This window comes from Diabrotica virgifera, chromosome 2 (assembly GCF_917563875.1).
Source record: "Diabrotica virgifera virgifera chromosome 2, PGI_DIABVI_V3a".
NCBI lineage: Eukaryota > Metazoa > Arthropoda > Insecta > Coleoptera > Chrysomelidae > Diabrotica > Diabrotica virgifera.
In genome coordinates, this window is record NC_065444.1 from 94,079,809 (window position 1) to 94,095,511 (window position 15,703).

The 15,703-nt window shown below is 32.5% G+C and overlaps 2 protein-coding genes across 5 annotated transcripts in view; both read right to left on the minus strand.

Annotated features, from left to right (window-relative positions):
• The window catches only part of LOC114349497 (ABC transporter G family member 20-like), a 636,826-nt gene that overhangs the window by 361,290 nt on the left and 259,833 nt on the right, over positions 1 to 15,703 (minus strand). The window lies entirely within an intron of this gene.
• Positions 1 to 15,703, minus strand: part of LOC114349498 (ABC transporter G family member 23-like) — a 205,925-nt gene that overhangs the window by 136,184 nt on the left and 54,038 nt on the right. For all 4 annotated transcript variants that reach the window (XM_050643866.1, XM_050643867.1, XM_050643865.1 and 1 more), the window contains one exon: positions 8,622 to 8,722. In XM_050643866.1, coding sequence (XP_050499823.1) covers positions 8,622 to 8,719 — 98 coding nt within the window. In that variant the 5' untranslated portion in view covers positions 8,720 to 8,722. Of the gene's footprint in view, positions 1 to 8,621; positions 8,723 to 15,703 lie in introns of those variants that run through there.

The following is a 15,703-nucleotide window of genomic DNA, read 5'->3' on the forward strand; positions in this document are numbered from 1 at the left end:
TAATAACCAACTGGAAACTTAGGCGTCACAAGTGAATGATTAGACACTGTGACCTTAAATATCAAATAATCGATCAATAAAATAAACCAAAGAAATATGAATAAATTTTGTGACACTGGCGAATGATTAGACGCCGAAATTGTCAATTAAATAGGAAAATTAAATACAATTAAATTTTTATAACACTGGCGAATGACTAGACGCCGAAATTGTTAATTTAATTATATTCAAATTACAAATTCGAAAAATAACAAGTATGAGTCAATTCTTATTCAACAAGAAGGTGGAATATAAGAAAAGGAATATAAGTTTTAACCTTTTAACTTCAACGGCTAAAAGTCGGCTTCTCGTTATTTTTCTTATATGCGGTTCGAATAGGACCAATGAATAAAGTTAGGCTGGAGCTGGACTGTATATATGTGTGGCTTTCTTTTTTGTGTGTTCCAATGGTTTTAAATAATGTTATACTGATTTACATCTACTAATTGAACATATATTATGGAAAAAGTTATGAACCAATATACGAAACAAAAATGTATCTTACATTAAACATTAAAATTGCTATGGCAACAAATTACAATTCTTCTTCTATTCTTCTTTCAAATTCTTCAAGGTGGGCTAAAAGGAAAACTGTACACAACTGCAACTTCGAAAGTGTATGATTAAATGTTACATTTGGTCAGTCCTCTTATAAGGTGTCGAAGCATGGACAATAAAATTATCCACCATTAATCGTTTGGAGGCCTTTGAAATGTGGCTGCACAGACGAACAATAAAAATACCATGGACGGCTATGATGACAAATGTGGCAGTCCTTAAGAGAGCAAATGCTAGTCGCGAGCTGCTTGATAATATTAAATGTAGAGAGATGGCCTATTTTCGACACGTAGTAAGGGAAGACTGATATAATATTCTTCAACTTATTATGATGGGTAAAATTGAAGGACGCAGAGGAATTGGTAGAAAACAGGTCTCTTGGTTGAAGAATATCAGGGAGTGAACAGGTATAAAGAAAGCTGAGCAACTATTTAGAATAGCTCGAGACAGAGACAGTTTTGCCATGTTAATCGCCAACTTTAAGGGGACTTGATAGGGCACTTTAAGAAGAAGATATACCATAATAGTGTGTCACTCATCTGGGCGTGATGACGTAATCGATGATTTTTTTAATGAGAATAGGGGTCGTGTGATAGCTCATTCGAAATGCTATTCAATTCTCTATTCACAAAAATATAAACGTTAACATAATTATTTATACAGGGTGCCCAAAAAAAATTTTTCAATTAAATTAATTGAGACAAAAAGAAGAATGTATGTAATTTATTTAATGCAAAATACATTTTACTGCTGTCAGAAATAATTTGAAAAATAAACTGTGTTTTTCATTTAAATTGATTGTTCAAACTGCTAACGGCCGATTTCATAATGAAGTTAAAGGAGGCTTTAAATTTAAAGTTGCCTTTAACTTGAGATTTTCATTTCATAATCAAGTTAAAGGGTCCTTTTTATCAAAAGCCGTCTTTAACTTTAAAGTGCAGATTTCGGACCTTTAAGTTGCTAAAGTCTCCTTTAAAGTGTACATAACCTATTTTATTGAGTTGAAAACAGTTGTTTTTGTATTTAACTTTTAAGGTTAACATAACAGTCAATAATAATAATTATATTATTACTAATAGGATTAATTAATTGTACTTCAAAAGCACAATTATGTATAATTTTGAAACGTCTAGTTCAAGAAATTTATTGTATTCAGGAGACCAAGAATTAACCAGAATAGATTAAGAACAAACTGTTTTGAACAATAATAATCTGAACAATAATAATTTATGATGATCTGGATTTTTACCAAAGATTAGGTTAAAAACAAACAGTTTTGTGTGCCTTCTTAAATAGAAAACCAAATAACTTTGCCTACTATTAGGTGACTAAAATTTGTTGATATTAAGTAAAAACAATTATGTTTATTTATTTTAGAGGTGGATGCACTACTCCCATGCAACAAATTCTGTTGGATTTTATGCATCAGGGAGTATGCAATTAAATATGTAGCTGATTTTACGGCAGTGTCCAGAGGTTCAGTAAGTAGAATTATAAAAATAGTATCCTTTACAATTGCAAGAATTATCAAGAGATGGAAAGCTGTTGAAGATTTTTACAAGATTGCTGTATTCCCTAGAATAATGAGTGCAATGGGTTATACTTTAATTAAAATAGATTCTGCAGGTGTCCAGGATGCAGAAATTTTCAGGTCCAGAAAATCATTTTTTGCATTTAATGTTCAGTCAGTGATGCAAAATTTAAGATTAGAGATATTGTTGTACTGTGGCCATCAAATAAGACATTTTTAATAATAGTAGGCTGAAGCATAATTCAGGGGATAAGAATCACACAAACGTAGCTACATTTTATTTTATTCTCGTCTACAGAAATATTAGGGTTACCGTAACTGAACGTTATATGTACCTAGGTATGCATGTGCAAATCAGAACTAAAGCAGGTGGACATACGCTCATGTGAATCTTAAATAAGAAGTTTAATGTAGTTATGTTTGTGTGACCCTAAGCCTCTGAATTTTGAAAGTGGTATCTTTGGCCATTACATAATGGTTGGTGACAGTGACGAACAAGGAATATGTATCACTCCTCTTAGGAATGAGACTACAATTAGAAAACATGACTATGATTGTTGCAACTAGAGTGCTTCATAATATTGCCATTGATATGGATGATAATTTTCCTGTGAATAAAACTGAAGATGAAGCAAACGATGAATAATTACAACCGATAAAACAGAATGAAAATATTTCAGAAAACAATATAACTGTGTTAATAAATGAACACTTTGGTAGATTGTAAATATATTTATTAATAAAAGCAAAATGAATGTATTGAACTTTTTATTTATTGCAGTTTATCCCATTTTTTTATAGACCTGGATCCCACGTACCAAAAAAAAAGTTAATTAATAGGAAGCTGAAATTTGTTAATAGCCTAACGGTGTCTAGTCGGACAAACTTTGATGTATGGGAGCATTGGAATGGGGGAAGTTTTAATTGTGGAACAGGTTAAAAATTTGGAAAGTAAAACTACGAAAACGTTCCACGTATTTCGTCAGACAGAATTTCCAATTGATTTGTTACCATTTCATTAAAGTCTCATGCAAAAATCAGGCTGGTGTTTATCACCAACTGGGCATTTTAATGAGTGGAACACGAAGAACATGTCAAATGAAAGGAATTATGTTGGTTAGTAATAGCAGTCTGATTTTTGCATGAGAGTTTAATGAAAGGGTAACAAATCAATTGGATGTTCTGTCCGACAAAATACATGGGACGTTTTCTTAATCTGACTTTTTTAGAAATTTAGAAATTTTTAAACTGTTCCACAATTAAAATTTCCAGTGTTCCCATACATCAAAGTTTGTACGACTAGACACCGTTAAGCTATTAAAAAAATTTCTGCTTGCTATTAATCAACTTTTTTTGGTGCGCGGGATCCAGGCCTATTAGGTAGTTTTATTTTTAAATCCAATAACTTTATTTTTTGATATTCTGCCTCTTCCCTTTCTATCCTTTTTTTCCTTCTGTTCTGAAAATATGCAATGCAAATGAACATTAGCTTGTCTGTACATGATACTCAATTATTTGGATAAGTTAAATGATTTTTAACAAATAAAATATTGTACCGACCTTTCCTTTATTCTTCACATTTATTGTATTTCTATAGCTTTCTATCTTTTGTAACAAAAGAAGTTTCTCCTCTTTGCTAAAGGTTGTAGAAGTAATTTTTTGTTATCTCGTTATCTGTCCATTTTTTTAGATTTCATTTTTTATTGATGAGTAATTAAGTAATAGCAATAGTATTTGGTAATAGTAGGTGTATATTATAATTATTAAATAATAGTAATACCTATACAATAATAAAATTAAAAAGTAAGTATTATAGGTGATTAAAAAGAAAAGCAGAATAATAATAAATATATAGAAATAGTAGTAATAATAAGTAATAATAATTATTAAAATAATTAAGTAATAATAAGTAACTTTTTGTAGTAAAAAACAATAATTATAGAAGAAGTATCCTGAAAACTTGCAAAATGTATGACATTCAAATGTCAGAAAATGTCATTATTTCCATTTTAGTTCAAATATAACATAATTCAGTTTAACCAACAGTATAAAATTTCATTAAAACACACTTTACTAAAAGAATCCTTTAAAGCGAATTATGAAATCAAATATCGTTAACAGCCACTTTAACATAAAGCCTCCTTTTACTAAAGTCCTCTTTTTCGAATGATTATGAAATCGGCTGTATAAGAGGCAGATGGGTGGCAGCTTTAATATTGAATTTTATTGAATTTAATTTAATTTGAATTTATTTAATTTAAACATTTTTTCTTGTTTTCGGACAACAGTAAAATGTATTTCCAATGAAATAAATTATATACATTCTTCTTTTGGTCTCAATTAATTTAATTAAATTTTTTTTGGGTAACTTGTATAAATAATTATTTTAATGTTTATACTAGTGAATAGAGCATTGAATAACCTTTCGAATGAGCTATCACACGACTCCTCTCCTCATATAAAAATATCATCGCTTACGTCATCACGCCCAGATGGATGACGTCATTAGTATGATATACAGGGTGTTTGGTAAAGAATGAGCCATAGCTTAACCTCAGGTCCCTGAGGTTAAAATAGGCCGATTTAAGCTAACTTACCTTAGTACAAAGTTTATAATAACCGAGATACAGGGTGTCAAAGTTAAACTTTTTTTTTTATTTATTATTGAATATTTCCTGACAGGTATGAGATAACAACATGAAATTTGGTATGTGGGGGTTTTTTGGGTCGAGAAAACTAAATTCCTGACCAAAAATTATGTATTGCCCAGAGGGCGCCACATACGCCTTTCAGCACTCATTTATTACGTTCAATTTTTTTTATCCCTCACTCTGTATAATTATGACATTAAAATTTTTATTCTCCTATTAGTTTTACTTAAAAAAGGTATACTTCTTTCATCTCCCTAAACTCAAACGTTTTCGAGATAAACGCATTTTAAATCTGCGATACACCATCATTTTTAGCATAATATCATTGTAGTTACACCCGAAAAATAACTTAAAACCATAAAATTATCCAAAAATGTATCCCAAATTTCTTCAAATGGAATTTGCGAAGCAATGACATAAATTTGAGAACTGGCACAATTATTATGGTTTTAAGTTATTTTCCGGGTGTAACTACAATGATATTATGCTAAATAATGTGTATCGCAGATTTAAAATGCGTTTATCTCGAAAATGGTTGAGTTTATGGAGATAAAAGAAGTATACCTTTTTTAAGTAAAACTAATAGGAGAATAAAAATTTTAATGTCAAAATTATACAGAGTGAGGGATAAAAAAAATTGAACGTAATAAATGAGTGCTGAAAGGCGTATGTGGCGCCCTCTGGGCAATACATAATTTTTGGTCGGGAATTTAGTTTTCTCGACCCAAAAAATCCCCATATACCAAATTTTATGTTGTTATCTCATACCTTTCAGGAAATATTCAATAATAAATAAAAAAAAAAGTTTAACTTTGATACCCTGTATCTCGGTTGTACGAAGGTAAGTTATCTTAAATCGGCCTATTTTAACCTCAGGAACTTGAGGTTAAGCTATGGCCCATTCTTTACCAAACACCCTGTATATGCCAAAAAATTATAATTGTAAAATAAAACTCGACCTATTTCTGGATTTATCTCCAGAGTCACCCATTCTCGAGAAAATAAATTTATTCCAACTCAAACGTCCTCACTGTATATAAATTTAATGTAGCATAGAGATGTTCTCGACAATAGTCGGTAGGAAACGTCTTATTATAGACATAATAGGAATAAGGTATAGCCAAATAAACACCCGTAGGTCAACATAGCATAGCCTTATGACATTACTGTAGGGTTGTGTATGTATATTACACCTAAACATACACACATAATAATATACATATAGTCCAGGAACCGAAGCTTTTCACCTCGCAATTTTTACAGAATGGATGGATTTGCTTGAAAATTTGAGAATAAGTAATGGATAGTCCAAGGATCAAAATCTATATGATGCCGAAAGGCGCTTTTAGCATGGGGGTGGTTGCCAGCCCATCTCGGGGGTGGAAATTTTTGATTATATTTTGACCACAAAAGTTGGAAAAACATTAATTATTCTAAGCAAAAAAGTTCTATACTTTTTTTTTGATAAAATTAATAGTTTTTGATTTATTTGCTATCGAAAGTGTTAGTATTATATCGAAAAAAAATCAATGTTTTTTTATATACTCATTTACGATCCACTCAATTTTTGCCCTAGAAAAAATTTTTTCAGACCAACTTCTTGGGAATTAATTAACCTACAATTTCGTACTGAAACGATTTTTCGTATCTCTGATGCTAATCTTTCTATTCTGAAGATAATGGCATTTTTTACCTAACTATAAAAATTCGTTATTCGCTTTAACTCCAGTTTTTTAAAAACTATTCATTCTAAGCCAGTCAAACTTCTAGAATCTATTAATAATGCATAAATAAAAAAGAATATATAAGGCCAATGACTAAAAACACCGTCAACTTATGCTCCCAATTGTATTCTCCTTTTTTTTAATATATTGATTTTTTAACCGTAACTTTTTTATTTTTTATCTTTGAAAGTTTGATAAATAACAATTTTGTAGGTTTTTACAAGATCTATAAGCCTCTTAATATTAAATCTTTTTAAAGTCCTCAGTCGCAAAAGGAAGTGACTTTGAATGGGTTGGTAAAGGTGGTTTTTGCATGTTATTACAAGTTTTAATTGTCAATAGCTCACTCAATTTTTGCTGTAGAAAATTTTTTTACAAATCCGATTCTTGGGAAGTAAATAGGCTACAGTTTCATGTTTAAATATTTTTTCGCATCTCTGATGTTATACTTTCTATTCTGAAGAAAAGGCCATTTTTTCCAAACTACAAAAATTCGTTATTCGCTTTTAACTCCATTTTTTTTAAATAATCATTCTAAGCCTTCTAGAACTTCTAAACTTCTAGAACCTATTAATAATACATAAATAAAGAAGACCAAATAAGGTCAATGACTAATTTTAATTAGGGTGGTGATTAGAGGGTTGAAAAAGGGATCGGGCGTCCGATCACTTTTTCGCTGAAAAAAATAGGGACTGACATTCTTTTCATTATAAGTCACTTAATTTTTGAGCTAGATACTCTTTTTTTATTTCTGGAGATAAATATTTTTAAATACTTTAAATTAGTTAAAACAAGTTATCCTCTCAAAATGCATAGTTTTTCCGTCTTTTGACTTTGAAACTATAATATTTAGCATTTGACGAAAAAGAGCTAACACATAATAAAGTATAGATCGATTACTATTGGTCTTAAAGAAAATTAAAAACACGATTGTGTTTACTTTTTCAAAATGTACCTTTTTGTTAACTAAAGTTGTTTTGATACAACGAAAACTTTATTAGCAGAAAAACATTCGATAGAGAATAAATCGAAAAATATTAATTTTATCAAAAAAATGTATAGAACGTTTTTTGCTTAAAATGAATGTTTTTACCAACTTTTGCAGTCAAAATATAATAAAAATTTCCACCCCCGAGATGGGGTGGCAACCACCCCCTTGGTAAAAGCGCCTTTCGGCATCATATAGATTTTGATCCTTGGACTATCCACTACTTACTCTCAAATTTTCAAGCAAATCGATCCATTCTGTAAAAATTGCGAGGTTTTGTCTTATTTTAAGCTTCATTACTTGGACTTATATCCACAAATACCTACATACACACAAATATTTACTTTGGAGTAATCTGGAGCTCAACAGATGTGGACCAAAGACAACCCATACAAAACCAAAGTCGGAGAATCGGTAAAACCAGAGGGTAAAAAGAGACCTCCAGAGGATGCCATGAAAGTATTACACAGAAACATTCCGGATATTTAGATCGGGCTCAAGCAGAGCTGTACATCAATAAACTGGAACCAGAATTGGATGACGCTCCTATCGGATATCAGAATCAACTCCTACAGTTCCTTATAATAACGTTGATCGCGGAAGTCTGTGGGTAAACTCTACTAACAAATGTACAAAACAATAGATTGTAGATGAGGTTAGGGATATGCAGGACTTGTGAGAGAGAGCATACTTTACTGTGGTCCCAATAATATGTCTATACGCCCCATACTCCTCAGGTTCGTCCTGTCACTTACTGTCACTTGCTGTTGTGTTTAGTAAATTTCAATTTCTGACTTATCATCGACTTATTTCGTATTTAAATGATGACGTACAGGTAAAGATTCCCGGACTCAACTGTATACATAGATACATTGTAAATTATGATTTGGGAATGCTCCTCGTAACATTTAACGTGTCTTGGTTTGTTTATTTCTAAAATAGTGCATCTTTATTGCGATTGTAGTATAGAAATTTGAGATTATTTACATTAAACACAGCATGGACTACTGTAGCAGTTAAGGACTAGATGAGGATCCTTAATCTTGTCGATATCGTTCCTATTTTAGATTTTAAAAAAATTAATTTTATTTTGGCAACGTCACGTTAAATTATTCTATAAAAATACTTACATTTCTCCTTTTTCCACAGTCATGCAAAAATTTTTCAATATTTCTTTATTCCCGTAACTCTTAAATACGTCTCTTACTATAACGGAACAGTTGCTCATTTTCTGAAAAAAAAATAAAGTGATGTTTGAATCGATGAAAAGTTTGTACAAATAATTAGCACATTGTGGTTATATAAAATATATTTTGTTTTATTGTAGCTAAGAATAGAATAGACTACAATAACAATAATTCGCATCTTGTAAATAGAGTGAAAATGTAAATAGTGACAAAATCATTTAATTAATATAAAAAATTTAACTACATTAAGTATTTTCAATTAAAAGAGCAATTAAGAGCTTAGGCGCAAAATTTCTACATACGTTTCCTAGATGAGGAATATCTTGGTAGATGGATTAGACGACGAGGTTCTATATAATGGAGAGTTCGGTCCCCGGACCTCACAATGTTACATTTTTTCTGGGGGGTACTTGAAATGTAAAGTTCACGCTACAGCACCCGACAGTATTGACATTTTGGTTATACTGGACAAGTTGCTATTCCTTTAGTTAGAGGATCGAAACTGTTAATGCTGAATATTGTAAAACAGTAAAACTTGGTCAACAGTCTTCCATGTAATATGGAAGAACAACTGAGTGCTGAATACACGGCACACCAAACAACAATATTTGAAAAAGAACAACATTGAATCAATGTCTCTATCAATCAATTTCATGCGAAATGACTTTTCATTATTTCCCATTGTCAAAAGATTTTCAAATTGAAAGAAGAATACAAGAAGTTGAAGTCTTATCATAATGTAAGTTGTCAACCAAAGCATATTTCCTAGTTTTAGTTTTAGAAAAACATAAACGTAAACTTAAATAATATACAGTTTGATTTACATTGATGTAATTAAAATTCTGGCGTACAATACTGCAACTGAATATTAAAAAGTTTTTAAGTAATGATTTATTCATACCCTGTCAGATACAGTTGACAGACTAGACCTATTCAAATTTAGATTACGACATTTTTGTTTTATCCACAGAGAACGGCAGTTCTCGCCAGTGACGCACAACACCCCTACATGCGGCACTATATATACACGAAATTTTCGATTTTCTAAACCTGACTGAATTGAAAATTGAGCCAAATCCCATCTTAAAGTGTAGGAAAAGATTCGTCCATTCATATGTTACATCTCCATTTTGGTCCAAGGGTTTGGATTTTACGGCCCTTCCCATTTAGAGTCTGTTTATCGTTCTCGTCCCCAAAACTCCCAAAAATTTCAAAAACTTAAGCTCGATCTTTACGGCTTCTGATAGCACAGATCATTCATTACCTTTCCAACGCATGTTTAATTTTGAAAATCGGTTATACCATTTAAAAGTTATCGAGCTCAGAAATATGACTCAATTTTTATTTAAAAAAGGGAAAATGTTTGTTTGTATGTATGTATGTACAAGAATAAAAAACCGCTAAACGCCGTAAAAATGAGTGGCGCATAAAATATTCCAGCTACAAAAGATCTGATATGAATATTACGTGGCGCGAAAATGGATTTTCATTTGATGCAAAACAAAATTCTAGTTTTATTTTAAAAGATTTTTCCATAATATTTGCTAAATTTAAAGTAAACGCGCCACAAAAGAGTAACTTTGATACAGTTTGCATTTTAAAACTCTTTTGTGGCGCGTTTACTTCAAATTTAGCAAATATTATGGAAAAATCTTTTAAAATAAAACTAGAATTTTGTTTTGCATCAAATGAAAATCCATTTTCGCGCCACGTAATATTCATATCAGATCTTTTGTAGCTGGAATATTTTATGCGCCACTCATTTTTACGGCGTTTAGCGGTTTTTTATTCTTGTATCAGGAGTTTTTCAAAGTTATTTATAAATTAAATGTATGAAGTTGAATACAATTTTCCCTTATTACTAATGTGACCAACTAGCCCGAAAAATCCGGGACATGGCCCAAATTACGAAGTCGTGTCCCGGTGTCCCGAACAAGGCTTCCGGGCCATCCGAATTTTCAAAGTTTTGGTAAAATTTTATTTTGAAATTTTGAATAGGTACGTTATTCTTTTAAGAATTCACATTAAATTGAATTGGTGGGACGCAAAAAAGTCGACAATGTCTGCAATGTAATATGTACTAATTTTTTTTCTTCTACGACGCTACAGCCCAAATTGAGCCTTGGCCTCCTTTATTTTTTGCCTCCACCCTTGTTTGTATGTGGCTGCTCTTCTCCATACACGGACTCCTAAAAGTGCTTGTGCGTCGCTGTTTACTGTGTCTTCCCAGCCCTTTCTTGGCTTTCCAACCGGTCTTTTTTCCAGCATTCTAGCGTTCAGTGCTCTTTGTAATACTAGTACCACATAAAAAATTTCCTTTTTTAAGAACGATTTCCGGATTGGGAGTCGAAACGTCAAAAACTAAGAAAAATGTAGTTATAATTACAATCAATTGTTGCTTAATCCCAACAAAAATATCATTGTCAACATAAAAATGTTAAATTATCAATAAAATGATGATATTAAAGTTCTATATTTGAAAAACATGGCCCGATTTTCATTGAAAAGTCCCGGATTTTAAGTATTTTTTTCAGCTTTGTCCCGAGTTCGACTGAATTGGAGTTGGTCACACTACCTATTACACGTCAAGCTTTATAAATGGTCACCTTTGTTGCATTATATCCCAGATAATCTAGTATCCATCGAATGTACACTAGATTTTTTTCTATTCGAAATAGATTGAAACAAAAATATTGAGATGGCCGGTAAATGAAATCGGATTGCCCGTTGCCAGATCAAATTTAGCGTCGTAACCACTACAACTACATAAACCATTTCGGGAATAATCGTTAATTGGATTATACTTTTATAGCTTCATAACTTCTAAACGGCTTAACCGATTTTGATCAGTAAACATGAGTTTGAAACGTATCGATCAGTAGTATCTGATGGATCTAAGGTCAAGTATGATAACTGAAGCTATTACAGGAATTATTGATCTTAAGAAACCGTTTTTCCCACAGGAAATAGATTTTATCATACTTATGAAGCCTATAACCTAAAAATTCGAACTTTCCCGGATATAAGGTATACACCGTTAGATTCGTCTTAGTCCTTCTACAAACGCTAAGTTATTGGCGCAATTAGTAGGTTGAAATGTTGAGTAATTGTCGAAAAACCAAAATTTTCAAAGTTTAGTTTTTCAGTTTTTCGGCGATACTGAGCCGTGTGTATTCTGATCCTGACAGCTTAGACACTATTTGAAAGCTTAACTCAACGCTATGGATTTGGTGTATTTGCGGTTTTCCTGTCTCTTCTTGAACCGAAGATATATACCCCAAAAAAATATGCTGTTTTGTACCTACCAAGTCCTATAGCTGGCTTATGGGTGGTCAAAAGTCACAAACTACACCGGTTCTAAATCGACCCTGACCTCCTCTTCAAACACAGAGAAAAAATATCAAATCGGTTTAACTTTTAAACATACATACATACATATCCACAAACATTTTCTCTTTTTTAAATAAAAATTGAGTCACATTTAGAAGCCGCAAAGGTTAGACTTAATTTTTAAAATTTTTGGGAATTTTGGGGACGAGAACGAAAAACAGACCCTAAATAGGAAGGGTCGTAAAATCTACACCCTTGGACCAAAATCGATGGTTGACATATAAATCGGTGAGTCTTTTTCTGAACTTTAAGATGGGAGTTGGCACAATTTTCAATTCAGTCAGATTTAGAAAATTGAAAATTTCGTGCATATAATAGTGTCGCGTGTAGGGGGGTGTATTTCTGAGCCACTGGCGAAAACTGCCGGTCTCTGGTAATTTGTTCGATATAAAACTAATAGCTTCGATAACCACTAAATCGAAAACTATTAATTTTATGAAAAAAATGTATAATGAACATTTTTTTGCTTATAATTAATGTTTTTACCAGCATTTGCGGTCAAAATATAATAAAAAATTTCCACCCTCGAGATGAGGTGGCAACCACCCCATGGTAAAAGCGTATTTCTGCATCATATAGATTTTGATCCTTGGACTATCCACTACTTATTGTCAAATTTTCAAACAAATCTATCCATTCTGTAAAAATTGCGAAGTGAAAAATTACAGTTCCTGGACTAATTATACATTTGGAGCTCTATAACTTCTGAACGGCTTACCCGATGTTGATCACCAAACATGAGTTTGAAACGTATTGACAAGTAGTATCTGATGCATCCAAGATCGAGTGTGATAACTGAACGTATTACAGGAATTATTGAGCTTGAAAACCCGTTTTCCCCATAAGAAATAGATTTGATCATACTTATGAAGCCTATAACTTAAAAATTAGAATTTTCCCAGATATGAAGTATACACCGTTAGACGCGTCCTAAGTCCTTCTACAAACGCTCAGTTATTGGCGCAATTCGTAGGTTGAAATTTTGAGTAATTGTCGAAAAACCAAAATTTTCAAAGTTTAATTTTTCAGTTTTTTGGCTATGGTGAGCAGTGTATATACCTCAGCTTGATCGCTTATGCGCCATTTAAAAGCTTAACTCAACCCTATTGATTTGGTGTATTTGCGGTTTTCCTGTCTTTCCTTGAACCTAAGATATATACGCCCAAAAAATATGCTATTTTGTATCTACCTAGCCCTCTAGCTGGCTTAAGGGTAGTCAGAAGTCAAAAATTAGACCGGTTCTGAATCGGCCCTCACACCTTATTGAAACACAGAAAAAATCATTCAGATCGGTGTAACTCTTACACACACATACATACATACATACATACATACATATCCACAAACATTTTCAATTTTTTAAATAAAAATTGAGTCATATTTCTGAGCTCGATAACTTTTGAATGGTAAAACCGATTTTCAAAATTTAACATGCGTTGGAAAGGTAATTATCTGTGCTATCAGAAGCCGCAAAGGTCGGGCTTAAATTTTTGAAATTTTTGGGAGTTTTGGGGACGAGAACGAAAAACAGGCTTTAAATGGGAAGGGCCGTAAAATCCACACCCTTGGACCAAAATTGATGGTTGACATATGAATGGACGACTCTTTTCCTAAACTTTAAGATGGGTTTTGGCCCAATTTTCAATTCAGTCAGGTTTAGAAAATCGAAAATTTCGTGTATATATAGTGTCGCATGTAGGGGTGTTGTGCGCCACTGGTGAGAACTGCCGTTCTCTGTGGATGTATGTATGTATGTATGTATGTGTGTGGAAAAGTTACACCGATCTGAATTTTTTTTTCTGTGTTTCAAGAGGGTGTGTGGGCCGATTCATAACCGGTCTAATTTTTGACTTCTGATTACCCGTAAGCCCGCTAGAGGACTAGGTAGATACAAAATAGCATATTTTTTGGGCGTATATATCTTAGGTTCAAGGAGAGGCAGGAAAACCGCAAATACACCAAATCAATAGGGTTGAGTTAAGCTTTCAAATGGTGCTTAAGCGATCAACCTGAGACATACATACTGCTCACCATAGCCGAAAAACTGAAAAATTAAACTTTGAAAATTTTGGTTTTTCGACAATTACTCAAAATTTCAACCTACGAATTGCGCCAATAACTGAGCATTTGTAGGAGGACTCAGGTCGCGTCTAATGGTGTATATCTCATATCTGGGAAAATTCGAATTTTTTAGTTATAGGCTTCATAAATATGATCAAATCTATTTCTTATGCGAAAAACCTTTCAAGCTCAATAATTCCTGTAATACGTTCAGTTACCATACTTGATCTTGGTTGCATAAGATACTACTTGGCAATACGTTTTAAACTCATGTTTAGTGATCAACATCAGTTCAGCCGTTCAAAAGTTATAGAGCTCCAAAAGTATAATTAGTCCAGGAACTGAAACTTTTCTCTTCGCAATTTTTACAGAATGGATCGATTTGCTTGAAAATTTGACAATAAATAGTGGATAGTCCAAGGATCAAAATCTATATGATTCCGAAAGACGCTTTTACCATGGGGTGGTTGCCACCCCATCTCGAGGATGGAAATTTTTTATTATATTTTGACCGCAAATGTTGGTAAAAACATTAATTTTAAGCAAAAAATGTTTTATATTTTTTTGATAAAATTAATAGTTTTCGAGTTATTGGTTATCGAAACTTAGTTTATATCGAAAAAATCAATGTTATTAATCAATCATGGTTTATGTACTTGTAGTGGTTACGATGCTAAGTTTGATTGGGCAATCCGAGTTCATTTGCCGGCCATAATTACATAATTATTAGGATGGCTGGGATATGAACTCGGATTGTTTTATCACTGGTGTCGTAAGTACTAGATCATTTGGGAGAGAATGCGACCAAGGCGACCCCAGAAAACGGCAATTCTCGCTAGTGGCGCACAACCCCTCTACATGCGACACTATATTTACACGAAATTTTCGATTTTCTAAATCTGACTTAATTAAAAAATTAAAGTTTAGGAAAAGACTCGCCCATCTATATGTGAACATTTCATTTTGGTCATAGGGTGTGGATTTTACGTCTATTCCTTTTGAGGGTCTGTTTTTCTTTGTCGTTCTCAAAACTACCAAAAATTTCAAAAATATAAGTTCGACCTTTGCGGCTTCTGATAGTACATTACCTTTCCAACGCACATCTAATTTTGAAAATTACCAGAGAACGGCAGTTCTCGCCAGTGACGCACAACACCCCTACATGCGGCACTATATACACGAAATTTTTGATTTTCTAAACCTGACAGAATTGAAAATTGAGCCAAATCACATCTTAAAGTTTAGGAAAAGACTCGTCCATCCATATATTACTTCTTCATTTTGGTCCAAGGCTGTGGATTTTACGGCCCTTCCCATTTAGGGTCTGTTTTTCGTTCTCGTCCCCAAAACTCCCAAAAATTTCAAAAACTTAAGTTCGACCTTTGCGGCTTTTGATAGCACAGATTACCTTTCCAACGCATGTTTAATTTTGAAAATCGGTTATACCGTACAAAAGTTACCGAGCTCAGAATTAGAACTCAATTTTTATTTAAAAAGGGGAAAATGTTTGTGGATATGTATGTATGTATGTGGAAAAGTTACACCGATCTGAATTTTTTCTATGTTATGTAAAA